General features: G+C 48.3%; 1 protein-coding gene across 1 annotated transcript in view; it reads right to left on the minus strand.

The window, feature by feature from the left end:
* Positions 1 to 2121: 2121 nt before the first annotated feature.
* The window catches only part of ALPL (alkaline phosphatase, biomineralization associated), a 57003-nt gene continuing 32817 nt past the window's right edge, over positions 2122 to 26307 (minus strand). The window contains exons 2-12 of the mRNA XM_020973203.2: positions 25999 to 26138; positions 21047 to 21166; positions 20246 to 20361; positions 18385 to 18559; positions 17890 to 18065; positions 13269 to 13412; positions 11262 to 11331; positions 6757 to 6891; positions 5153 to 5344; positions 3801 to 3920; positions 2122 to 3536 (exon numbers count right to left, since the gene is read on the minus strand). Coding sequence (XP_020828862.1) covers positions 3265 to 3536; positions 3801 to 3920; positions 5153 to 5344; positions 6757 to 6891; positions 11262 to 11331; positions 13269 to 13412; positions 17890 to 18065; positions 18385 to 18559; positions 20246 to 20361; positions 21047 to 21166; positions 25999 to 26056 — 1578 coding nt within the window. The 5' untranslated portion in view covers positions 26057 to 26138 and the 3' untranslated portion in view covers positions 2122 to 3264. The remainder of the gene's footprint in view (positions 3537 to 3800; positions 3921 to 5152; positions 5345 to 6756; positions 6892 to 11261; positions 11332 to 13268; positions 13413 to 17889; positions 18066 to 18384; positions 18560 to 20245; positions 20362 to 21046; positions 21167 to 25998; positions 26139 to 26307) is intronic.

The following is a 26307-nucleotide window of genomic DNA, read 5'->3' on the forward strand; positions in this document are numbered from 1 at the left end:
CTCTGACATCCTGTGTTCTAAGGCCCCTCCCAGCTCTGGCATCCTGTGTTCTAAGGTCCTTCTAATTCATACATTCTCTGTTCTAAGCTCTTAAGTGCTGCTGAAGCTCAGTTTTAGGGCTGGTGTTCCTCTCCATGATCTTCTAGATGTGCACCCCCTTCCTGGGCAGCAGAGGACATCTTCATCCCTCAGGAAAGACTCCCTCTGCTTTTCCTGAGGTAGCCATGGCAACAATTTTTCCTTTTCTTCCCCTAGAGATTGTGGAGTAAACATGGCCCAGAAAGACACAAGTTCCATCTGGTCACCAAATGCAGCCAGCTGGGCTGAGGGACTCCGAGTCATCACGCAGTCCCGGGGCCTTGGTATGCTGCCCAGGAGCGAGCCTTCTCCCTGCCCAACAGCAGGCCCATTATCCCTTCCAATCTGTGCCCCTTTCTCCAGGAAGCCTTCCCTGAGCCCTCCTCCCATTCTTCCAGTCTTTCTTCTTGACTTTTCAGATACATTTGATCATATCAGAGGCAACTGAGTGGCCCAAGAGATAGAGCTCTGGCCCGGACACCCGGACCTCTGTGACTATGGGCAAAGTGGGCTTCCATGAGCCTCATTTCCCTCATCTGTAGAATGGGAGTAATAGGACCACATGACATTGTTGTGGGGACAAAAATATGAATTTGTGAAGTACTTTGTGTATATAAATGCTAGCTATAATTATGATAAGTGGTAAGACTAATTCACATGCCTTTAGTGTTTACCCCACAATAACCCTGTGAGGGATTACAAGTATTGTTCCCATTTGACAGATGAAGAAAATGAAGTTCAGGAGACAGGCAGCATGTTACAATTGAACATGTGCATGGAATTTGGGGTCACAGGACCTGGGTTCAAAGGCCAGCCCTGCCACATAGAACCATATCAATTCACTTCTATGCCATTTCCTCATCTGTAAGATGAGGGAATTTTACCAGACAACCTGCAAGATCCCTTCCAGCTCTAGAACTATGATTCTATGACCTCTCTGGGACTCAGTTTCCTTCTTTGTAAAATAAGGGGTTTGGACCTAATGACCTCCAAGTGTCCCACCAGCTCTAAATCTATGATGCTATGCCTAGGGTCACGCCACCTAGTAATTTGTTGGGATTTGAACCCAGGGTCAACTCCCAGGTCAATACTGTTCCAGAGGAAGAATGCTTATTTACTCATTATCTTCTCAATCTGGATCAGGAAAAAGACAGGTAAGAAGAGGGAAGGGCTGGGAGGGCTCCAGGGACAGCTGTTATCACCTCTTACAGCTCTTACCTGATCTCTGTCTAGAAACCAAGAGTTATGTCTATCCTTAAACCATCTCTGTAGGTTGTGTATCCCTCCTGCCCCCTGAATCCAAAAAGGTTCCAAGCTGGGTGGGCCCATAACACCTGGTAGTCCGATCTCCTCATTTTAGAGGAGAAAACTGAGGTTCAGACAATGAGGTGATTTGTCAATGTCACACGTAAGCAGGTTGAAGCAGAGTTGGGATTGAACCCTGGACCTGATACCAGAACCTTAGCTTCCCCCTCCCCCACTTCTACATCAGCTGCCCCTAGAATCTGAGGGACCTGGCTCTGGCACTGGAAGGGATTTGCCCAAATTCACACCAAAGTTGCCGAGGACTGACTGGCTGTCCAGGGCTCCCATTTCCCAAACCGGCACATTTTTTCACTTTAAAATCTCATTGCCCCACGGAGGAGGGTTGGGGTCTCAAAGACCCGGGTCAGCTGTGGCTGACCCCCACCCGCACCGCCAACTCAGGTTTCCAACAGAAGGCTTCTCCTAATTGTCATTTACTGCGTGATTTAGTTTAATTCATTTCTCTCTGAGCCTCGGTTTCTGTTGGCTTAGGTGATTTCAGATTTCCAGATCTAAGAATTTAGGAGCTAGGATTTGGGAAACTGACTCACTACCCACGGGTTGCAACCCACAGCCCCAGGACTCCCCTTCCCTAGGGGGGCAGGCTGAGCCTATTGTCATGACAACCACCCCCTCCCTCTCCTGAAAAACATAGCAGCGGAAGGCAGACCTGGGAGAGCAGACTGTTTCTTCTGTCCACCTCGCTGCCCACAAGGACTGGGCTCTGCTCTCAGAACATTTTGGAAAAATTTTTTTATTAACAGGATTTTGTGGGAGATTAAAAATGGCAATAACATCAGCAAGGAAGAAGAGAGATGGCCATCCCAGAAGCCCAGCCCTATCCCTGCTCCTCCCCTCCCTCCCAGGGCTCATCTGTCCCTCTCTTTCCACTCCAGTCATACCAAGTCTGCCGGCTCTTCATTAGGGGACTAGAGTGGAGGGAGAGGGAAAGAGAGGGAGAAGGGGTAGTCTGTCTGACCCAAGTCACTGCTGGGCCCTCACCTCTCCTTCTACCCTCCTAGCTCACTGCCCCAGCGGGACTGACAATGAAGGCTGGAGGGAGCTGGGCCTTGTCCTCTCTAGAGGGTGAAGATCCAGGCTGCAGACCTACAGAAGAGACTGCTCCTCCTTTGGAACCACGTCCGTCCCCTACACCTAGCCTAAGCCCAGGGGACTGGCATGTCCTGGTACTGCCAAGGAAGACAAGCTAGGCCCTCTGCAGGTACCACTTGCCCTCCTGGTGAGGCTCATGGGCTAAAAATGTGGGGCCAGAGGAAGGGACAAGGTGACTCCCCAGGGCAAGGGTGAGGAATCTGTTTCACACCATGTGGTGAGGAAGAAACCATCAGCATCCTCGAGGGTAAAAGAAGATCTGTTTTCAAAATAAGAGGCTCTGGGCATTTCCCCAGGTCTGAGTTTTCCCTAGGGGACCACGGGAGTGAGGGGACCCATGTGTCAGTCAGGGTGCTTGTCCTGTTCATTTTTTCTCCAGAGTAGTTGTAGGGAAAGACCCAGCTGATTGATGGAACAGGCCTGCACTGCTCCCTGTTCCCCCTTGTTGGGGATTCTGTTGCTTTAAAGTTCATGCCCCAGAGGGCAACGAGTTGGGCCTCAGACTTCGGTATTGTGGCGTCCCCTAAGTTCCTTCTAGGGGTTGGAGCATGGCAGCCTGTAGCCATGGGCAGCAGTGGGGCCTTCAACCACTGCCACCTGATCACTCTGCCCCATGTTGACATGGGACATTTGCCCTGAGGCGCTCCGGAAGCAAGGTTGATGATGGGGGTTGAGTCTTCAGGCCCAGTGAGCATCAAGGGCAGTGTCAGAAAGGGGCCCCAGCTATGGGTGGTAAGCCGGCTGTCCTGGGCTTGGATACAGCTGGCCTTAGAAGAAGAGGCTGAGCAGGAGGAAAACGGTCAGAAGGCCTGGGAACAGTGCTGGTTGTGAGCCCAGCCTGGCTGCTGATGATAGCTGGCAATGGTCCTTGTTGGCCCCGATGCAGGATGCGTAGGCCATGACGTGTGGAACGTAGTTTTGTTCATGGACGCCATGCAGGAGATGAGCCATAGGGCCCTTGGCAAACACAGCTACATCTTCACCTCCGTGGGTTTCATGGCGCAGGGGTACCGCTGACTGGGCCTGGTAATTGTCATGAGCTGAGAGAAGACAAAATTGGACAGTGAGGTGTGGAGATTTGGAATTTGGAATTTCCCTAATCTTTGAGGCCAGGGACAAAGCTCCTTCCCTTCACACCAACATCTGGAAAGCATAGCTATGCTCACATATTGTGTGGAAACCCCCTATCTTTACCCTGAGCCCCTTCTCTCCCAATGCATCTCACATTCCATCCCACCTCTCATCCACCAGAGTGCATCTTCTGAACCCATCAAGGGAATCCCTTCCCAGTCTATGGGTCTTACCATAGTCCACAGTGGAAACATTCTCCCTCTCGCCAGCTACCACCTTGTAGCCAGGTCCATTGCCATACAGGATAGAGGTGAAGGGCTTTTTATCTGTGTCACTCAACATGGGAGCAAGCCCTGCAGTAGGGAGAATTCAGAATCAGAGAGCCAGAATTCCCAGGCCCAATTCCTCCCAACAGTCCCTTCAACTTCTCCGCCCTTTCTCCAGATCATCCTAATGCCCCCAGGCTAGTTCCTCTTCTCCCTCCACTTTTCCATGTCTCCAGCTCCCTTCCCCAGCCTCCACTTACCTCACCCAAGACAAGGTGAGTTTTCTTCACCTTATCCTGTGCAGTCAAGTGACACTCCTCCCTGGCTGCCCCCCTCCCTGAAATGTTGTCTCCCCCTCTTAGAATGTAAGCTTCTTGAAAGCAGGGACAGTCTTTGTTTGCCTGTATTTGTATCCACAGTGCTTAACAGGGTGCACATAAAGAATGTTTAATAAATGATCAATTGATGGTAAATAAATAATAATAGTTAATAATTAATAAATAGCTCAAAAGATGAGTGAATACTCATCCACCTGTCCCCTCCTTCCTGTTTGATATCTGTCTAGAAACCAAGAGTTACATCTCTCCTTAAATCACCTCTATATGTTGTGTATCCCTCCTGACCCCTGAATCCAATAAGATTCCAAGCTGGGTGGGCCCTTAGACATCCAGTAGTCCAATCCCCTCATCTTAGGAGAAAACTGAGGTTCACACAGGGAAGTGGTTTGTTAAGGTCACACGTAACTAGGCTAAAGCGGAGCTGGGGCTGAGCCCTGGGCCTGACACCCAATTCAGTGCCCTTTCTACTATAGCCCCTTGCCCCATTTCACTAGAGGCCTGTCCAGCCAGTTGCCCCTTTGCTGACTTGCAGGCTGCAGAACAAGAGGATGGAGAGCAGGGTTTGGGTCATTCCTACCTCGCCTGTCTGTAGGAGCTTAGCACAAAGCCTAGGACTGTGCATGGGGGGTGTTTAGTAGGCTATTGGATTGAATTAGGATCCTAGGGTGTGTAGCTGGAAGAGGCCTTAGAAGATTGTCCAGCCCTCTCAGGAAACTGAGATCCAGAGAGGAGAAGAGCGTGCCCCACCCCCCCAGTCCCCCAAAGGTCTTACAGGGAGGAAGCAGCTGAACTTCAACATGAAGCCAGGCTCCTGATTCCAAATTCAGTGCTTTTCCCTTATATTGCCATGTTACCTCGAATTAAAGAGGGGCAAGACTGGGTCAGCCACTCGGATGAGAGCAAGGTCAGGTCCCATTCCCTTTTCTCCTGTGCCTGAGTCCCTGTGGCCTCTGCCCTCCACCCCAGCCCAGCCCAACCTACCAAAGATGGAGTTCCCCCGGGGAGTGTAGCCACCAAAGGTGAAGACGTGGGAGTGATCAGCTGTGACCACAGTGAGGGTGTCCTCCAGCGAGGTCAGGGTGCCGGCCTGCCCGATGGCTCGGTCCATCTCCACCGCCTCATGCAAAGCTTGTTTTGCTTTTCCCTCGTGGTGGCCATGGTCGATCCTGCCCCCTGGGGTATCAAAGGGAAGAGACCCATAAGGACCTCGCCGATGATCACATATACACAGGTATCTAGTGTTGGAAAGGATTTTCACAGCTCTGACATTGTGTTCTAAGACCCTTCCCAGCTCTGACACCATGTGTTCTAAGGGCTCTCCCAGCTCTCACATTCTCTGTTCTAAAGGTCCTCCCAGCTCTGACATCCTGTGTTCTAATGGCCCTCCTAGCTATAATAATTTAGGATTCCTGGAAACCATTTGCTCGGGAAAAGGAAACCATTCTTCCAAGATGAGCTGACATCCATGAGAGGGCTTGTCTCAGATTTTATTCTTCCATCCCCCGGCTCAGTGCAGGGCCCAGAGCAAACTCTCCACACTGTTGCTGTCCCTCAGGGCTCCCTTCTGCCTCCTCCTGCTGCTGCCAGCCTCAGGCTCCAGGCGGCCTGGCCAGCCCAAGGAGTTGGTCCAGCAGCGGTTGAGCTGAGAGGGCCTGGCTCCCTTTGTTGTGGTCTTCAGCTCCAAGCAAGGCCATGTTGGCCCCACATTCCTGGATCCCACTACAAAGGGGGCCACACTCCCTTGGGAGACCCCTCGCTCCACCGTAGGTTCCACAGAGGCGGGAGGATTCTGTGGCCAGAGCTGAAACCGCTGAGCTTAGCACTAACCCTTTGGTTTGGGTAAAGAGCCAGTAACCCAAGCGGCCCGCCTTTCTTGTGTGGTAGGGCTGACAGGGCCCAGGCATGGGAGGGACGTGACCAGTCATCCTTGTGTTAAGTACACCTTAAGTATCCCAAATAAGGCAGCCTCCCTTACTGTGCCAATTGGACATAGTCTGTTGGGGTGGCATTCTCTAACATGTCCCTTACAAACCCCCAGCCCAGGGAGACCCATCACCAGTCATTCAATCCAAGCTATAGACCTTGGTAGCCATTTCCTTGGTCAAGGGAGAGTAGCACTTGGGGAGGGGGCTTTCCAAATCTAATCCTATTGAGATTGAGGTGGCTTCCAATTGGTTTCCAAACAGTAGGGAGACTCTTGATTCTATGGGAGTCTCATGGGGCCATCCCCAGGGGTTTTTAGAGTCAGAGCTGGGAGGGACCTTAGAACACAGAGTGAGATTTTTTAAAAAGTGGACAACTCTGTCACCCAAGTACACACACCTTGATTCTTCTGCCTCTCTACTGTTTGCTATTTCAGGAATTGCCTCCCTCCCTTGCTTCAGCTGTTGAATTTCCTTCTACCTGTGCTTTAAAATCTGCCTTAAAAGCCAGCCTCTCCCTGATCTGCCCAGTCCACTAGCAGCCCATTGAACTTCTCTAAGAAACTAGCACATTGTAGGTGCCTAATAATTGCTCAACAAGTAAAGATTGAACGTGTAGTATTATTCAAGCCCAGGGATGGCAGGGCTCCATCAGGCTCCTACCTTCTACCAGCAGGAAAAAGCCCTTGGGGTTCCTTCTCAGGATCCTGATGGCCACCTCCACCATCTCGGTCAGGGATGGGTCTGTCTGATTGTTTCTGTTGAGTTCATACGTCATATCCATTGGCTCAAAGAGCCCTAAAGAGGGTGACAGAATGGTTAGCTCTGGGAGAATAAGGAAAGGGAGGGAGGAAACAGGTGGAAAGGCCTGTTCCAAGCCAAAGAAGGCTAGGAATAACTGGACACCACGGGCCGGTGGCACCAGACTTCCCTTCTCCTTCGGATGTCCCGGCTAATAGAACACTTAGAATGCAGTGAATAACACGCAGACAATCAATGCTGGAGTGAGTATAAACGAGTGAGTGAATGACAGATGAAGGTGTTTGATGCCACATCACATTAGTATGGGGTACTTTACTGCCCGTCTACCTCCATGTCTTTCACAATCAATTCCTTTCTCTTCCTTCCATTCTCACGGCCCATCCTTCTAATTCAGGCCCTTGTCACCTCTCACCCGGACCATTGCATTGGCCTTCTAATTGATCTGCCTCCAGTCTCACCCTTTACCCAAATCCATTCTCCATCCAATGGCCAAATTCATATTCCCAAGGCAGAGAACCCCAGCCATGCCACCCTCCTGCTCCTGTGCCTTGTTGTCTTTGGGATAAGATACCACTTCCTTAGCCTGGCATTCAAGGCTCTTCGCTGTGTGGCTCCGATCTACCTTGGTTTCTCAAACTTTGTGATGGAGACAAATAAGACTGTTTTAGTCTCATCCTGTCCTTTCATCCTACCATACATTTGTACGGGTCATTCCTCCTACCTGATACCCAGGCAGCTAGGTGGCACACCAGGCACCTGATAGATCTATAAAGATCTTCATTAGTTTAAATCTGGACTTAGACACTTACTAGCTGTGTGACCGAGGGCAAATCACTTAACCCTGTTTGCCTCAGTTTCCTCATTAAATGAGCTAGAGAAGGAAATGGCAAACCACTCCAAAATCTTTGCCAAGAAAACTCCAAATGGGGTCACGAAGAGTTAGACACAACTAAAAAATGACACCATCTAGGGGCAGCTAGGTGGTGTAGTGGATAGAGCACCAGCCCTGAAGTCAGGAGGACCTGAGTTCAAATCCAGCCTCGGATCAAACACTTGACCCTTACTAGCTGTGTGACCCTGGGCAAGTCACTTAACCCAAATTGCCTAAAAAAACCAAATAGATAAAAAATAAAAACGATACCATCTATCCCCCAGTTCCAAGCTGAATGTAAGCAACTCCTTGAGAGCAGGGAATGTGTTGCATTTTCCCAACTTGCCTAAAAATGTTGATGGGCACTGGTTTCTGTATGCCTAGGGTATAGAATGCAGAATATAGACCACAGCCTGGGTGCAATTAAGTATGGTCTGAATAGCACAATGATTAATGGTCATCTAATCCACCAAGCATTTATTAAACCCCTACTGGCTACATGGCACTGAGGAAAAAAGGACAAAAAAACCAAGGTCCTTGACCTCTAGGTCTATTTCACAGTACAATTCAGCAGCAAAGGCTAGGAGGCATAGTGTGTACATGCAGAATAATCTGTGGTACTTCTAGGGCTATATCCGAAAGAGATCAAACAAATGGGAAAAGGACCCACATGTACAAAAATATTCATAGCAGCTCTTTTTGTGGTGGCAAAGAATTGGAAATTGAGAGGATGCCCATCCATCGGGGAATGGCTGAGCAAGTTGTGGTATATGAATGTAATGGAATACTATTGTTCTATAAGAAATGATGAACAGGCTGGCTTCAGAAAAACCAGGGAAGACTTATATGGTCTGATGCTCAGTGAAGTGAGCAGAACCAAGAGGACTTTGTATACAATAGCAGCCACGTTATGCAATGACTAAGATTGTTAAACTGAACCCTTCTCAGCATTACGAGGATCTAAGACATCTCCAGAGGCCTCGGGATGGAAAATGCTGTCCACATCCAAAGAAAGAACTTGGAAGTCAAATCGCTCTCACTTATTTTTACCTTCAGTTGAGTTTTGTTTCACCTTTCTGATGGTTCCTCCTATTGGTTTTAATTTTTACTTACAACTTCACTAATGTGAAAATATGTTTAATGGGTATGTAAATGTAAAGCCTATGTCAGATTGTGCGCTGTCTTGGGGGGGGGGAAGGGAGAAAAAATTTTCAACTCAAAAGCATATGGAAAAAAAATAATTTAAAAAAATTTTTTTAATTAAAAAAATAAAAAAAATATAAAAAAGAACAGTAGTATACAGAAAAAAAAAAGAATAATCTGTGGTAGAAGACATTGTGTCTCTCTTCCTTCACAGGCTGTTGCCATGCCAAAGCTTCTAATCTCACTGAGGGCGCACCCTTCAGTGCAGCCCATGCTTCCCGGGACTGCGTGTTAGACTCGACAAATCTCACAGCTGGAAAGGGCTTCAAAGATCATCTAGCACACTTCTACCAGCCGATGACCCTAACTCTGCTGCCCAGTCCCTGACAAAGGGATGGCCACAGTGCAGAATAAGACACACAGGCAAGGGGGGAGTTGTTGCTTGAGTACATATATTTGTTGCAAGGGTTGTTTTCTTTTACACTGGGGGCTGGAAGGGAGAAAAAAAAATTAAAAGTAAATAAAATAAAATAAAAAGATAAATGGTTATTCAGCCTCTGCTTGAATTCCTCTAGTGAAGGGGAACTCACTACCCTAAAGAGGCAACCCATTTCCAAAGCTGTCAGTGCTGGAAAGTTTTTTTCCCCTGATATAGTGCCTGCATCTACCTGCTGGCAGAGTCCCCAGCTCTCCCCTGGGAGGTCTACTCTTCAACTCCTTGAAGACAGCCTATCATGCGTAGAGAGACCTTGGTGAGACTAGCTCAGGGCTCGGGAATTGAGGCACTGGGGACACAGTAGGAGAGGAATAATCAGCCCTCTGTCCCCTGGTGCTGACAGTACACGATGAGCCCAGGCTGGATAAGAACGTGCGAACATGGCCCCGCTATCAGATACACAATTCAATGCGTCTCAGTCCAATGCCCCGTTTTGCAAAGGAAGAAACTAAGACCCAGAAACCGATTGACAAAGAATCTTTGGACAAGTCATTTTACATTGCCAACCTCAGCCACCTCATCTGTAAAATGGGTTTAGTGATACTCTGACCTCACACCAAGGTATTTTAAGGAAAGCACTTTGCAAAGTATAAAGGACACCATCATCACCACCACCACCACCACCATCACTTTCCTTGCCAAAGGAAGCTTTGTTAGTGACCTTGCTGGGACTTGCTCAGTTCCCAAGAGGTATGATTCACAAAGAACTGTGCTGTTGGAACTGGGGAGGATGGATCATGGAATTTAAGAGCTGGAGGGGGATTTGAGAGGCCACACCCTTCCTTTTACAAGAAGAGGCCTGGGAAGCCCAGGGAGATTTGCACATGCAGGAAACATAGCCAGAATTAGAACTCGGGTCTTCCAAGTCTAATTAATGTTCTTTCTCTGCCACATGGTAGGATGTACCCTGAACCTCCCACAGCCCCTGACCCAGGCTCCCTTGTAGTCAACAAGCTGACTTGTTCTCTTGCCCTTCCCCTCCCTGTATTTGCATCTTCAAGGGGTGGTCCAAGTTCCCTGACTGGGCCTTATATGGGAGAAGAGCCCAATCTGATTTTCCTCTGTGCACCTGGCCCAGGACTCAAAGTTGTTGGTGGCTATAATGGATTGTCCCCAGGGGGAGCTCCCCTCCCTACTCCTCCCCTGGCACCCTCTGCCTTCCACTGTGTGAACTTATCAAAAAATCACTTCCCTTTCCTACCCTTTAGTAGCCTCCTCAGGAATCAAAGTCATAACATATACACAGGGAACTCAGAGGTAATCAACCCTTGCTTGACCTAGACCTTCCTCTCAATACTCCCTAATGAATTTAGCCCTTTCAGGGTTAATCTATGTCCTAAGATACCTTGCACCTGTCAACATTGTGTTCTAAGGTCCTAGCTTTCATTTTCTGAGTTCTAAGGTTCCTTCCAGTTCCAACATTCTAGGTTCTGTGTGCCCCCCCTCCTCCAGCTCCACATTCTTTGTCTAAGGTTCCTTACAGTTCTGAGTAGTCTCTCATCTGTAAAGTGAGGCGGTTGAATGATATTTCCTCAAGGTGCCATCTAGCTCTGAATCTTATGCTCCTAAGAACCAGGGAGGTGGAGCAGCTAGTGACACAGTGTACCAGGGCTGGAGGCAGAAAGACCAGAGTTCAAATCCAGCCTCAGACACTAGTTGTGTGAACCTGGACAAGTCATTTAACCCTGTTTGCCTCAGTTTCCTCACATGTAAAATGAGCAGGAGGAGGAAATGGCAGTACCTTTGTCAAGAAGACATCAAAAAAAGAGTTGAAAATGACTGAAACAAGAGAGATACCTCAAGACTTCAGTAATGGGCTGGGCTGTCTCTGCTTACAAATAGGAGACCTTACTCCCAAGCCTAATCCTGTTCACTGGCCCATTCTCTCTTACTCACCTAGGAGGAAGTCCACACGGTCCAAATCCAATTCTAGCAGCTGCATGCGGTTCCAGACATAGTGGGCATTCTAGGAGAAAAAACACTGATGGTCAGAGGCAGTCTAAGAGCTAGAAGACAGCCCAGAGTCAGTAGAGAAATCGGCCAGGCCCACAGGATGTCCCGAAGCCAAGCCATGGCCCAGAGCATCTGATCAGAACTCGACTAGCTTTGTCTGAGGGCTTATCTGAAGGTACAGTGACTTATGTCTTATAATTCACAGAATAATGAGCTAGCTAGCTAGACGCTGGAAGGCTCTTAGAAGACAAGAATGTTGGAATTGGGAGGAACCTTAGAACACAATGTCAGAGCTAGAGGGCTTTTAGAACACAGCATGTCAGACGTAAGTTGGACCTGGGAGGAGCCTTCATTGCTATCCCCTCCTTAATTTTACAAATGAGAAAAATGAGGCCCAAAGTCCCACAGCTAGTACGTGCTAGGACTAGACAAACATGATTCCCTAACTGCCAATTCAGGTTACTCTTTTTCATACCATTCAGAAAATATGAGCACTACTTATGGAACTAGGGGAAGAAGGAAGTAGGGGAGACATGCTAATTTTAGGTAGCAAACACAGCATAGGCAAAACACAAGCAAATAGGCGCAGAATTGTTTTACCATTCGCATCCTAGTGTCAGTAATCATCCTGCCTCTCCCATGGCCTAGGAACCTCGTTATCTGATAATGAGAATTATTTCCAGGCATGTGAAGCCCTTCCCCCACTCCAGATGGCTGAGTTCCCATCAGTGGCCTTCTCCCCTCCCCAAACTAGTGGGGAAGGAGAAGAAGGGGGTCATGCCAGGAACAATTAGAAATATAATCCTAGAAGGACCTTTCAGCCACATCAAAACTGACCCCACCACAACCGCTTACCACTGTCTTCAGCAGCTTTGACCACAGTCATTTTCAGACCCTGTCTCTTGGCCTTCCCCCACCTTCCTGGCTCCCCTCGTGCCCACCCAGATGCCTGGGGAGCACCAGATTTAAAGGGCGAGCTAACTTCCATGGCTCACATGGTGGGACTCTTTGGGTGGCCACCTAAGGATATCTTGCTGGAAGGATCCAGTGGAAAAGTTTCATAGGATAATAGAGCATCAGACCTGGAAGGGACTTGAGTATCTCCAATCAGATCCTAGGAATCATAGGCTCAAGAGTTAAGAAGGGACCTTAAGCGTCATCTAGTCTAACCCCATCATTTTATAGATCTGGAAAAGGGTAATCCCTCACCCAAGATTTCCTCAGGTCACTTTTCCCTCCAGAGCCTAAGGTCTGCTAGTCACTAAGGTGAACCTCAGCAAGGAGCCCTTTCCCAAGGAGTGGAATATGGAATTTGTGACCATTGGAAAGCAACATGGTAGGGCAGGAGGACCCCTGGGTTGGAGGGGCAGAGGGGGGTTGGAATCCCAGCTCTGCTACTAAGCAGCTGCTCCACTCTGGGCCAAACCACTCTCTGGAAAATGATGGGGTTGGGCTAGATACTTGAGGTCCCTTTTTTGCTCATCCTATATTCTAAATACACTTCCAGCTGACATGTTCTAAATATCTTCCTAACCTGATGTTGTATTCTAAGGTCTCGAGGGATGACATTCTATGTTCTAATGTCCCTTCTTGCTCTAAGATCTGTTTCCCTTTATCCAGCTTGGGTCTAATGTAAGTATAGATATGGTATTGGGGTAGCATCATCTACAAGGCATTTTATTATAAGAAATGGGGCTCTCAAGCCTGGGGCCCCTGGGCAACAGTTGCACTTCATTGTTAAATTAATACAAATCCCCCTCTCATCACATCACTTTCCCTCTTTTTGGCAACCTTTCTAGGGAAGAATAGGGCTTTAACACTTAAGTTTTCTTTTCAGTCCCTGCCTACCTGGTGCAGAGTCACTGCTGACTCAGTCCCCATTATCCAACTCTCTGGATTCTGGAGCAGAATCTGGGAATAAATGCATTATTCATCCACTGGCTTTGGTACCTTGTTCCGAGGCTTTTTTTCCTTCCAGACATTGACGAGGAACTGCCCGTCCAGCCTTGTCCCTCTTGCCTTCTCATCATCCCCATACTCCACATCAGTTGTGTTCTTAGGAAACATGTATTTCCGGCCTCCACCCATGATTACCTAAACAAAGAGAAAGCACTGTCAGGCCCTTAGGATGGAACAGGGACCGCTCAAGGCACATAGGAGCTTAATAAATGTTTGCTGACTGATAAACAGTTTGTGGGGGAGGTGTCACAAACAGTCTAGTGGAATAATTGCTGGATTTGTCCTGGGTTCTGCATTGAAGGAGAAGTTTTTCACCTAGAATGCCCTACACCAATGAAATCACTGGCCTGGTACAAACAAATACAACCACAAATGTATAAGAACAAGAACCTTCCCTAACAGTTCTTAAAAGAAGAATTGCAAACTCGTTATCACTAATAAGAGAAATGCAAATTAAAATAAATTGACATCTAGGATGAAAAGAGAAGAAGAAGTCATTGCTGGAAGGGCTAGGGAAAGATAGGCACACTGTTGGCTAAAGACTGGCTAAGCTGTGAATTTCAGAAAGCAGTGTGGATCTGCTACGAGAAGGCAAGTAAAATGTCTGGGCTTTTTGACCTGGAGGATGCAAAGACTGAAAGAAAAGTCCTTTTCTGATCTGACAGTTATGGGTTTGGTTCTGTGTTCTGCCGCTTGGATGGCTGCATGACCTTTCCTAAGTCTCCTCTCTGGGGCCTCAAGGTCTCAAAGGAGAAAAAGCATGCCCTGAATGGGAGGGTTAATTAGATCATGCATCTATGGCAGGGCTGTGGTTTAGGTTAGCTGGAAGACATACAGGAGGTAGATAGAAGTTATATGTGTCTTGTCCTGCTCCCACAGTACACACACACTGCTCCTCAGCACAACCCCGCCCCCCAATCCAGAACAGGCAGGGTAAGATGGCATTCAAAGGACATGAGGTAAAGGGGATGCAGGAATGGCACAAGACACGAAACCTCCAAATTCCCAGCTAGAAAACCCCAGCTCTGGGCTGGCTTTCCCATCTCTCTCTGCCTTGGGAGTCCTGAACCAGGGAGGTCTGAATGGGCAGTCTGGCTTCTGACCAGAACCATCCCCACCACAGCCCTGGGCAAACAGCAGGCACCCCAACAAGAGGGGTGGAGGGGAGGGCGAGCTGAGGACATGCTGTCTGTTTATCAAAGCTACCCTAATTTTATCCCACCACCACCAGCCGTCCACGGGGATGACAGACGAAGGTGCGGGAGTGTTTGTTTTCCTTGGGAGTTGGTGTTTGAAGTTCTGGCTATTTTTAACCTCGGGAGAAGAGCAAAACAGTGACCGGTGTCCTCCTGTCACCGACCCGGCCCCAGGTCCCAGGGCACGGGGCCCAGGACGTTGCCCCCAAGTGACACCAGCCCAGACGGAGCCTGGAGGAAGACACATGGCTAGGGTTGGCTATCTTTTTGTCCCCTTCCTTCCCTGGCCCTCTTGTTTGGGCTTGAAGACCAAGTGCTCAGGTGGACTTGGTTTCCCAAGACCCTCAGTTAGAGTCTATGAGAGGGGTCTTAATATCTGTCAAACTCTCAGCTCCAGAGGAGGGAGGTAACCTAGTCACAGAAGTCTAGGTAGTAAGAGGCAGAGCTGAGATTTAAACCCACTAGCCTATGCCCTAAGCTGAAAGCCAGAACCAACCATAAATGGCAGGTCTGGGAGTTATGCTGTTGAGTAGATCCCGAAGGATTTTGGATACAAAAGTAACATCCTCTGTCATAGACACCACAGAGAGACCCTGAAGATTTTTGGACCAAAAAATAACATCCTCTGCCAGTTATATTAGTATCTGTGACCTTGGACAAGTGACTGTTCATTAAATTGTAAGTTCCTTGAGGGCAGCACCTAGCATAGTGCCTGGCACATAATAGGTACTTAATGTTTATTGAATTTATTCAGCTGAATATGTTGAACCTCAGTTTCCTCATCAGTAAAATGAGAGAAAGGAAACTAATTCTTGTTCAGTCCTGTCCCACTCTTTGTGACCTCATTTGGGGTTTTCTTGGCAAAGGTTTTCTTGGAGTGGTTTGCCATTTCCTTCTCCAGCTCATTTTACAGATGAGGAAACTGAGGCAAAGAGTTAGGTGACTTGCCCAGTCACCTAGCTAGTAAGTGTCTGAGGCTGGATTCGAACTCAGGTCTTCCTGACTCCAGGTCAGGTTCTCTATTCTCCACTATACATTATCTAGCTGCTCCTTATACAATTAAAACAAAAAAAACCTTCCTATTTCTGAAGCTTAAAGCTCACTCCTCACCACAACCCTCCCATCTCCATCTTACAGATAAGAAAACAGAGGCATTAAGTCTAGCTTCAACTCCCTGCAGGGCAGTGCGGGAGCCAGGATTCCACAAGGAAGCCCGGGACAGAGAAACAGGCCCAGTGTGGATTCCTAGTGGACACCTGGCCAGAGACATTCCGGGCTCCCAGCCTAGGCCTCAGGAACCGGAGGGTTGGCAGGGAGAGGAAATGTGTCCCCAGATCCCAGCTTTTCCCATCCCCATGGAGCCAGAACCTTTGGGATCTTTATGGTAACAGGGCCAGCCCTGGAAAAATGAACCCCCCAATCTGCTCCCACCACACCATCATTCCTTCCCCAGGCAGAGACTTCACACAGGCTCATTAAACTCCCAAATCACAGAGTTGATGTTTGGCTTTCGGGTTTGGTGTCTTTTTTTTTTTTTAAAGCGAAAGATATTTATTTATAGGGCGGACACCAGAATTTCTGTTTCATCCACAGCGTGGGGACTAGGGAAATTGGGGGAGGTGGAGAAGGGGTGAGAAGAGAAAGGAGACAAAAAAGAGATAGGGAGAGAGGAAAGAGAACTCCAGGGTCTTTGGGGAATAAGGAGATCAGAGCTGAAAGGATAAGGGAGAGATAGCCAGGAATGGGAAGAAAATCATAGAATTTGGTGAAAAGGGGCACTTAGAAATCATCTGGTCCAAGCCAAAGGGTAAAACCGAAAAAGGGAAGGAAGATAAGCATTCAGTAAGTGCCTTCTCATGTTATCCTCACAACTCTGGAAGGTAGGAGCTATAAGCATCCCCACTTGCTTAGGGTCACATAGCTAGTGAGTGTCTGAGGTCAAATTGAGCTCGGTCTTCCTGCATGCAGGCCAGGGCTCTGTGCGCCACGACACCCCCTAGCTGCCTCAGGTCTACTTAAGGCCAGAGAAGATGTTAAGTAGCTCCTCTCGGACCCCACATCCACTGATCTTCCCTTGGGACCACATTGAGCCTACCTAGGGCCTCTGAGTGCTGCATCAGAAGATCACAGACACAAGACATCTTAGCTCTCTATCCAACCAGGTGACGGATGACATGACTTAGTGGATCACCCAGGTCAAAGTGCCAGGGTGGGATCTGAAGCCAGGTCTTCTGATGCTGGTCTACCCCATTTCTGCCAGGACCTGAAGCCTCAATGTCATGAGCCCAAGGAGGGCTGGTTAGGTCATCAAGCAGGCCTGTTCCCTAAGCCCTGCCCAGATATAGCCAGGTCCCAGCCTGCTAGGGCTAAAAATTTATTTTGCCTGAACCCCCTCCCCACACCGCATCTGCTGAGCCCAGAAAGGCTCCAGATTACTGTTTACCCCTGGCCCAGCCCCAGGGCAAATCCCCTCAGTTGTCTCCTTCCCTTTAACCTCAAATCCTTTAATAGCCCAGGTGGCCCTCAGATCTGCGTGGGGAGCCTGCCCAGGCTCTTCCCATGGCAAGCTGTGGGGGCGCTGCCCTCCGTTCTGAGGCCCCTGGAAAGGCAGGCTGCTGGCCACACCCCCAGCCCCAAATGATGAGGTCCCAGTGCTTGCTCTGTGCTGGAGGCTCCCCCAACTGCAACCATAACTGAAGTGTGTGTGTGTGGGGGGGACTTTCTCCTCTTCCCTTCCTTCTTACCCATATCTCCTTCTCTCAACTCCACTACCTATGTTCATCCCACATCATCTAGTGAAGTGGAAAAGAGACACTTATTCATCTCAAGAATGTGTTTAGTTCCTTCCTTCCACCTGTCCCTACCTCTTGCTGAAGAGATATTCTGGGGAGGTCTCTAAGACAAACTCAGGCAGTGGAAGTCAGGAGAAGTCAGGTGCCTCTACCTGCCTCTACCACTAAACTGGCTGCATGTCACTCCCCTTCTCTGGTCCCCAAAGAGGGGGTTTAAGTAGAGTGAGCTTTCGAACAGCTCTTGACATTTTATGTTCTAGATCAGGGGTGGGGAACATGGGATTTGTTCTGTAAAATTTGGATTCAGTCAAAAGGCTGCACTTAAGGACGGGGCTGCAGGTTCCACCATCCTTGTTCCAGATCCTTCCCATTTCTAATTCTTTAAGTTCTAAGTTCTAGCATTCTATGTTCTAAGGTCTCTTCCAGAGCTCACATTCTGTGTTCTAAGCCTTCTCTCAGCTCTGACACTGTGTTCTAAAATCCATTTCAGCTCTACGTTCTAAGGGCCCTTCCAGAGCTCACATTCTGTGATCTAGAGGCCTTTCTTGACATTCTAGTATTCCATGGTTCTTTCCCCCAGGGCTCGTGGTCATGTGGGGCTCCCTCCTCTTGGGTTGCACTCACCTCAATATCGGGGATGTTGTGGATGAGCTGGTGAGCAATGTCCTTGCAGCCCTGGTTCAAGGCCTCGGTGGGCATCTCGTTGTCAGAATACCAATCCCTATCTGCAGAGTGTGCATAGGCGGCACTAGGCGTAGCGTGGTTCACTCGGGTGGTGGTCACAATGCCAACAGATTTGCCTGAGTCAGGGAAAGAGGATTATTTCTAGGCATGGGGCTCCCCAAAACTAATGCAGCCCCAGGACCAGATGAAAACAAGCCCCGCAGAGCTGCTAAGTAAACAAACATTAGCTCCTTGGAGGGTGTGGCTCACAGCCCCCTCGAACCCCATCGAATACACACAGTAGGTGCTTAATAAACAATTCATAGATCAGAGCCCTCTGTAAGTGAGGTGGATGGAAGCTGAGGCCCAAAGAGCCTCTCAGGGTGGGGCCGCCACAGGAATCTGGGGAAAGAGTTAGACCAGGGGTATCCATCCATGCCTACCCCCACTCCTCACCAGCATCCTTGGCCCAGCGTAAGATGGAGGTGACCTCATTGCCTCTTGTAGTATTGCACTGTGACCGGATGACAGCAGCACTCACACCAAGGGTGCCTTCGTTGCCCTTCACTCCACAGAGGTAGGCGGTGGCCGTGCCAGCACTGTCAGGAACCTGGGCATTGGTGTTGTATGTCTAGGGGCAGAGGAGGCTCTGTTACGTGATGCCAAAGGCTATCTAGACCCTCTCATGCTGCTAGCTTACCTGCAATCCCGGGTGAGGATCTTGTCCCCCAAACCTAAGGGGCTTCTGGGGCATGAAAGAGCAAGAGGTACAACCTCATGCCCCCACAAAGGCTTCTAACCTACCACCCCCATGTCCCAGTGCCAAGAGTCATTCATCCAAAAATCATTTAAGTACCTACTGGGTGAGGCCCTCCTGTGCTAGGTTCATAGGCCCTGCTCTCAGAGCTTAGAACTAAATGGAGGAGATGCTACGAGGCATAGGAGAAAGAGCCCTGGACTGGGATCTGTCACTTACTTGTGGGTGGCCTGGGATTCAGTTTCTCTGCCTGTAAAAAGAGGGGCTTCAACTAGATGGTCTCTAAAGCCCCTTTCAGTTCTAACAGTCTGGGATGTCAACTATGAAATAAGGGCAGGCAGAACTGAAGAGGAGGGGCACAAACCATCTGATGAGAAACAGAGACACAGGCAGAGGAGAGACAGAGGAGAAAAAGAGAAAGATAGAGACACAGTCAGAAAGATGGGTCAGGGAAAGACAGAGATGAAGAGGGGAAAGACAGAGACAGACACAGACACAGAGCTGGGGTAGAGGCAAACAGGGAGATGGGAAGAGAGACAGAGACAGACACACAGATGGAGAAAGCGGGTAGTAGATGAAGTTTTACCATCCTCATTTTACAGATGAGGAAATTGAGATGGAGATATACCACGTAACCAGGCCCAGTGCTCTGAATGCATCTGCCACCTGTCTCTTCCTCCTCCTTTGCAAGGGGCCCTCGCCCCACTGCCCTGACTGAATTGTTTCATGCTGTAGGCCTGGCACAGGTCTAGGCCTGCCCCCCTGGTACTCTCTGGTAACTTACAGGGAGTAAGAAGAAAAACCAAAGCTTCCTGTGCCTGACACAGACCGGCTGAGACATGTGTGCCATGGCCCCTCCAGCCATCTATCTTTACGGCCCAAGATTCCCCAGATCAGTGCCAGGTGGGCCTCAGGTCACAGGGCTCCAGGATTAGAGGAGAGGCCAGGCAGCATTTCCTGCTAACATGGGTCCTTTCGATGGAACAGATGAGAGGCCCACTGGCTTATGGCCAAGGCCTTACGAGGTAGGGAGGGTAAGGAGGGTGGCTGGCCCCCCTGGAGCTCAAAGCCGAATGGACAGAGAGACTCGAGAACACAGGATTAAGGAAAGGGCTCCAGGGCTGGTATACGTCATCTAGCACCCCCACCCCCGCCTCCGTCCACACACACACCCCTCTCCTTCTGCCCCACCTGATCACTCAGTCAAGAGGCTCTATCTGGGGCAAGATGAAAGCTCAACACAGCACAAGAGTAGAACGCAGGACTCCCTGGACAGAAAGACCTGAGGTCTCAGAATGGAGGCCGGAAGAAGCCTGGATTCCCTCTCTCTGTAACAGAGCAAAGGAACTGAAAGGAAATCGTGGTGGTAGAGCGACAAGATTGACCGTCAGCCTAGAGAGGGGATGAGGAAGGAGGAAATGGAAAGGGATGGGAAGACCAAGGACAGGGAGAAAGAGGGAGACAGACAAAGACAGAGGCAGAGGCAGAGAGCCAGAGTGAGGGCAAGGGAACCTCTCCCACTTGGGTGGATGGGAAGGAGAGGACGGAGACCATGCTCACCTTGGACAGAGCTACAAAAGGAAATTTGTCCATTTCAAGCTGGAAGTCTTCTCCGGGCATGTGGTGAAGCTGGCCTTTGAGGATCCGGGCAGCGGTCACAGTGGACACCCCCATTCCTGCAGGGGGTGAGCGGCATATTCTGAGGCCTCCTCCCAAGGCCTCTGGCGCCGGGAACCTCCCTCCCCACAGGCCCCAAGCTGGGACCCACGGAGTAATGTGGCCATGTGGGCATTAATGACCTCCAGCTGCTGCCTACCCCCTTGTGAGGCAGGCACAGGCTGTGGGTGCCTTGGAGTGAGGATTTCCCAGGCTTCAGTGCAGCTAATTGGCCCCTCCCAGGCTTCCCCACAAACCACAGCAGCGGCAACTAGGGCGCTGGACTCCCCAGGCTCATGGGAACCCGTGGTCAGAACAAAGTCTGAGTTCTAGGGGAAGAGGCCTGAGCTCTGCCTGCCAGATCTATTCTTCCCCCATCTGGGCCCTGGGCTCCAAAGAGTCATCATCCCCCCATATCCCACACATACAAGAACTGGAAAGAGACCGACCCAAACCAACACCCTCACCTTTAGGTGAGGAAACAGAGGCAGGTGGGTGAGTGATCAGTGATCAGGGTCAGAAGTCAGATTTGAACTCAAGGGCAAAGGTTATTTCCCCACTGTGCCCTGCTCCCTGGAGAATTCCAGGAGAATTCTTTAGATTCCCATATCTGGAGACCCATCAGCTCCCTGCCTGCCATGCAATGGTCCTCCAATTCCTCCCACCCCCACATGTGGTCCTGGCTGCCCTGTTCCCCACACTCACCATCTCCCAGAAACAAGATCACATTCTTGGCTATGTTGGTGTTGAGGCTCTGGAGCTCTAGAGCATGCTGGAGGGTCCGCTGTGCCTGGTCCCTCCAATACTGAGGATTCTTCTCTTTCTCTAGAGAAGGGGAGTCGAATTAGCATTGAGGGCCCAAGGTTTGGAGGGAAAAAAAGGTCCAACAATGACTACTCTTGGAGTCCTTCTCAGTCTAGACCTGCATCCTGAGGGACTCCCAGATGTGTAAATTCCCTCCACTGGTGCAAACTGGCAACTCTTCTCTAACCCAGTCTTACAGTTCTCTCTTAGTAACTTGGGACCTGGGATTGTTGTGGTGGTTTTTTTTAAATTGAAAACTGTATTTCAATATAACTGATTTATTTTGTAATCTTATATGTTTTATTCAGACTGCTAAAAGGGCCCATTAAGAACTGCTGCCCTTGGGGCAGAGAGGTGGCACAGTGGATAGAACACAGGCCCTTGAGTCAGGAGTACCCGAGTTCAAATCCTGCCCCAGACACATAACACTCACTAGTTGTGTGATTCTGGGCAAGTCACTTAACCCCAATTGCCCTCACCAAAAACAAAAAAACAAACAAACAAAAAAAGATTTGCAAATAGCTTTATTAAAAAAAAAAGGCAAAAACAAGAACTGCTGCCCTAGGTGCCCAGTTGGGGAATGGCTGAAAAAGTTGTATATGAATATAATGGAATACTATAGTGCTATAAGAAATGATGAGCATTGTTGGTGGAGTTGTGAAATGATCCGACCATTTTGGAGAACAATTTGGAACTATGCCCAAAGGGCTACAAAAATGTGCATACCCTTTGATCCAGCAATAGCACTTCTAGGGCTCTATCCCAAAGAGATCAAACTAATGGGAAAAGGACCCACATGTACAAAAATATTCATAGCAGCTCTTTTTGTGGTGGCAAAGAATTGGAAATTGAGAGGATGCCCATCCATTGGGGAATGGCTGAGCAAGTTGTGGTATATGGATGTAACGGAATACTATTGTTCTATAAGAAATGATGAACAGGCTGGCCTCAGAAAAACCAGGGAAGACTTATATGGTCTGATGCTCAGTGAAGTGAGCAGAACCAAGAGGACTTTGTATACAATAGCAGCCACGTTATGCAATGACTAAGACTGTTAAACTGAACCCTTCTCAGCATTACGAGGATCTAAGACATCTCCAGAGGCCTCGGGATGGAAAATGCTGTCCACATCCAAAGAAAGAACTATGGAACTCGAATCGCTCTCACTTATTTTTACCTTCTGTTGAGTTTTGTCTCATCTTTCTGATGGTTCCTCCTATTGGTTTTAATTTTTACTTACAACTTCACTAATGTGAAAATATGTTTAATGGGTATGTAAATGTAAAGCCTATGTAAGATTGTGCGCCGTCTTGGGGAGGGTGGGGGGAGAAAAAGGGAGAAAAATTTAACTCAAAGGCATATGGAAAAAAAATTAAAAAAATAAAAATTAAAAAAAAAAGAAATGATGAGCAAACAGATTTTAGAAAAAACCTGGGAAGACTTAATGAATTGATGCTGAGTGACGTGAACAGAACCAGGAAGACATCATCTACAGTAACAGCAACATTTTGCAATGAACAATTGTGTGTGACTTAGTTATTCTTAGCCATACAATGATCCAGGACAATCCCAAAAGATTCATGATGGAAAATGCTATCCACATCCAGAGAAAGAACTATGGAGTCTGAATGCAGATTGGAGCAGACTATTTTCACTTTTGTTCGTCCTTTCTTTCTTGTGGTTTTTCCCTTTTGTTCTGATTCTTCTTTCACAACATGACTAATGTGGAAACATGTTTACATGATTGCACATGTGTGACCCATATCAGATTGCATGCCGTCTTGGGGAGGGGAGGGAGGGAGAAAAATGTGGAACTCAATCTTATAAAAGAGAACGTTGAAAACTTAAAAACCAAACAAACCACTACCCAGCCTAGCTCCATCACTGGGGAAACCCAGAGAGGTTCAGAGATTGTGATCTAGAGAGAAGGGGACTCAGACAGCCCCCTGCTTTTTACAAAAGGGGAGTCAGAGACGCAGGGAAGTGAAGCAGTTTGAGCAAGTTTCCACAGGCAGAGTCAGAAGAGACTGACATTCTCTGTGCCATCTCGTAGGCCATACTACTGGCGATGGACAAACCAGTCCGCATTTCAGCTGTTCACTAAAGGATAGGCATACAGCCTTGGCTTGGACTCTTAGTAGGGCCTGCCACAGGCTGGCTGGGCTTTGCTGGCAAAAAGTTTGAGAGCTCAGGACCACATGTGTGCCACAATGAGGCATTTCAGGAAGACTTGAGGAGAGGAATGTGAAAACTTGACTTCTGATTAGCAGCCCCTAAAGGCTTAGCAAGGAATATCCTCACAAGCAACATCTTGACAAAGAGTGCAATACTAAACCCATTTGGCAGATGAGGAAATTGAGGCTCACGAATCTCAGATCACACATCAAATCAGAGACAGAGCTGATTTCCTGCCTGAAGTAAAGAAGAATGGGGGTGAAGGAAATGTATCACTAAAAGCATTTTCCTGGTCCCCCTTCTAGTTCTGAGAAAATAGAGGGAAGAGGATGGGTGACAAGATGCCCAGTTTCTCAAACACTGATAAGCTACCTTGACCAGGCCTGAAAAAAGGGATAAACTAGTCATGACCACAGGTAAGGCATTTCCTTCCTTAATTTTCCTTATTTCCTTAATTTTCTTAGAGCATATTTTATATATACTATATATACAGAGAGTATATATAAAATGCATAGGTTTATATATATATATATATATGCATATATATATATATATGCATATATATATATATATATATATATAAAAGTACATATACTTTCTTGAGACCATATTTATGTTAATTTTCTTAACATTAAAATAAGGGGTTTGGCTGACATAACATAAGATCCCTCCAGGTCTGACATTCTATATTATAACATAATATGACGGTGGTTCTCAAGCCCCTCTCAGCTCTGACAATCTAACAGGTTAGCCACCAATGGTACTGACATCCTGTGTTCTAAGGCCCCTCCCGTCTCTGACATTCTGAATTCTAAAGGCTCTTCCAGCTCTGAAATCCTGTGTCCTAAGGCTCCTCCCAGCTCTGACATTCTCTGCTCTAAGGGCCCTCCCAGCTTTGATATTCTGTATCCTAGCTCTGACCTTCTGTGTTCTACAATCTCTCCCAGCTCTGGCAATGATGTACAAGGATCTTGGGGAAACCTAGAGCGATTGTGGAGAGGAAGAGTGGTAAGTTTCTGGGATTAGACCCAGACAATGCCCAGGAGAGGCTTCAATGGGAAGGGCCTATGGAAATCGTGGGCCTACTGTTCAGAATGGATGCCTGTGTCTGGAATAAGGATAGATTCCCCTGCATGAAGATCAGGAATAGGCAGTTCCTCCTTCTAGCTGCTCCTTGGTTTGCACTGAGACACAATGCGTGATATCCCTCATACACTGGATGATAGAACTGCCCCTGATTGAGGTTCCATGATTCAGCCCAGTCAGATACTTCCAGTTCTGGTGACCATGTCCTCCTTTTCTTATACTTCCAGGATGTCCACCCTGAGGTTGGAGGCAACACAAAGATCATCCAGTACACACCTCTCATTTTTACAGGAGAGAAAAAATAAGGTTCACAAAGAGAAAATGAGTTGACCATAACTACTAATTCTGGGCCTCTTTGACTCCCAGCTTGGTTCTGTTGGGGACACTCCAGTTGCCTATCTTTTTCCAATCTTCTTGCCCTACCTGGTCTACAAGAGAACTCTAGTTTCAATCTTGGTGCAAGAATTAAGAAGAATCTCAGGTCCCAAGTCAACTCTCTGGTCCCGCTGGGCCATAGGGTTAGGAGGGAGAATCATGGCTCCAGGAGGCCAGTTGGGAGAATTGCCTTTCTGCTGCCCTGTAGCCTGGAGCACAAAACATGGGCAGCGGAACACTGCTGAGACAACACTGTATACACTAACAGCAATACTGCATGATGACCAACTGAATGACTTAGCTACTTTGAAGAAGACAACGATCTTTGCCTCCAGAGAAAGAACTGATGGGGCTGCAGATTGAAGCCTACTTTTTTCCCTTTTATTTTTCTTGCTTTTTTTGGCAACATAGCTAATATGGAAATGGGTTCTGCATGACTTAATATGTATATATATAATGGGTATCATATTGTTTGCCTTCTCAATGGGTGGAGAAGAGGGGGAGGGAGAGAATTTAGAACTTTTTATAAATGTTATAAATAATTTTTCTTTAAATCTTCCTGGGGTGAGCAGCTATCTTGCCCAAGGCTGACCCTAACCCCTGCCAGGACCAGCTGGAAGAGAGGGAAGAAGCAATATGGTGGGAAGAACAGTAGTGGTGGGGAGGGCAGAGGCAATGGTTCAAAGCCTAGCTGTATATGTGCATGCCTGACCTTTCACAATTCACAGGCTTCAGTTTCCTTCTCTGGAAAATGAAGGGGATTGGTTTAGAGGTCTCTCAGTTCCCACTCTTCTGGGGTATGAATCCAAGCTGAGGGAACCTTCTCTGAACACTAAGGTTCTTGCAAAGATCGGGGTGAGGGTGGTGGGAGTAAATTTGGCTTCCCCTGCTCATGAGCCATGCCCAGGCAGACACCCAAGACAGGCATGGTTTTCTTTTACATATAATCCTTCATAGTCAGCTCTAAGGGCTTCCTGAAGCCAGGAATGAAAAGGCAGTTGGGACATCTGCCAAAAGCTGCCAAGGCTGTCTCCCCAGAGCCCTGTCCCAGGAGTCTGAACAGAGCTTCTAGGAAAAAGTGATTTCCATGCTCAGAAAGGATCCCACTGCAGCAGCCCCAGCTCAAGAATTCAGGGGCTCCCTATTACCTCCTAACTTCTGGCCATCTTGATCACCCAGGGCATTAGCCCTATCCCTCCCCTTACCTCCCATCTTACCTGGTACAAAGGAGGAGAGGCAGGTTCCAGCCATCAGGCCCAGGAGGAGAAGAAGCATGGTAGAGTCTGTGGTCTGCCCACCAGACTTAGCCTGGAGATCTGAGGCGTAGCTGGGTCAGATGTTCACTGACGTGCCAATCCTGTGGAAAAGAGAGGGCTGATTGGGCAATGGGCCCTCAGACAGGAAAGGGCTCAGTCCACTCCCCTCAACTATCTAGGCCCTGACTTTGCCTTTGCCCCTGTCACACTAATATCCCTGGCTGTATCATTCTCATCCTTCGCTCATCTTGACCTGGAATGTTTTACCTC

This window comes from Phascolarctos cinereus, unplaced genomic scaffold (assembly GCF_003287225.1).
Source record: "Phascolarctos cinereus isolate Bilbo 61053 unplaced genomic scaffold, phaCin_HiC Scaffold_726;HRSCAF=1367, whole genome shotgun sequence".
Taxonomy (NCBI): Eukaryota; Metazoa; Chordata; class Mammalia; order Diprotodontia; family Phascolarctidae; genus Phascolarctos; species Phascolarctos cinereus.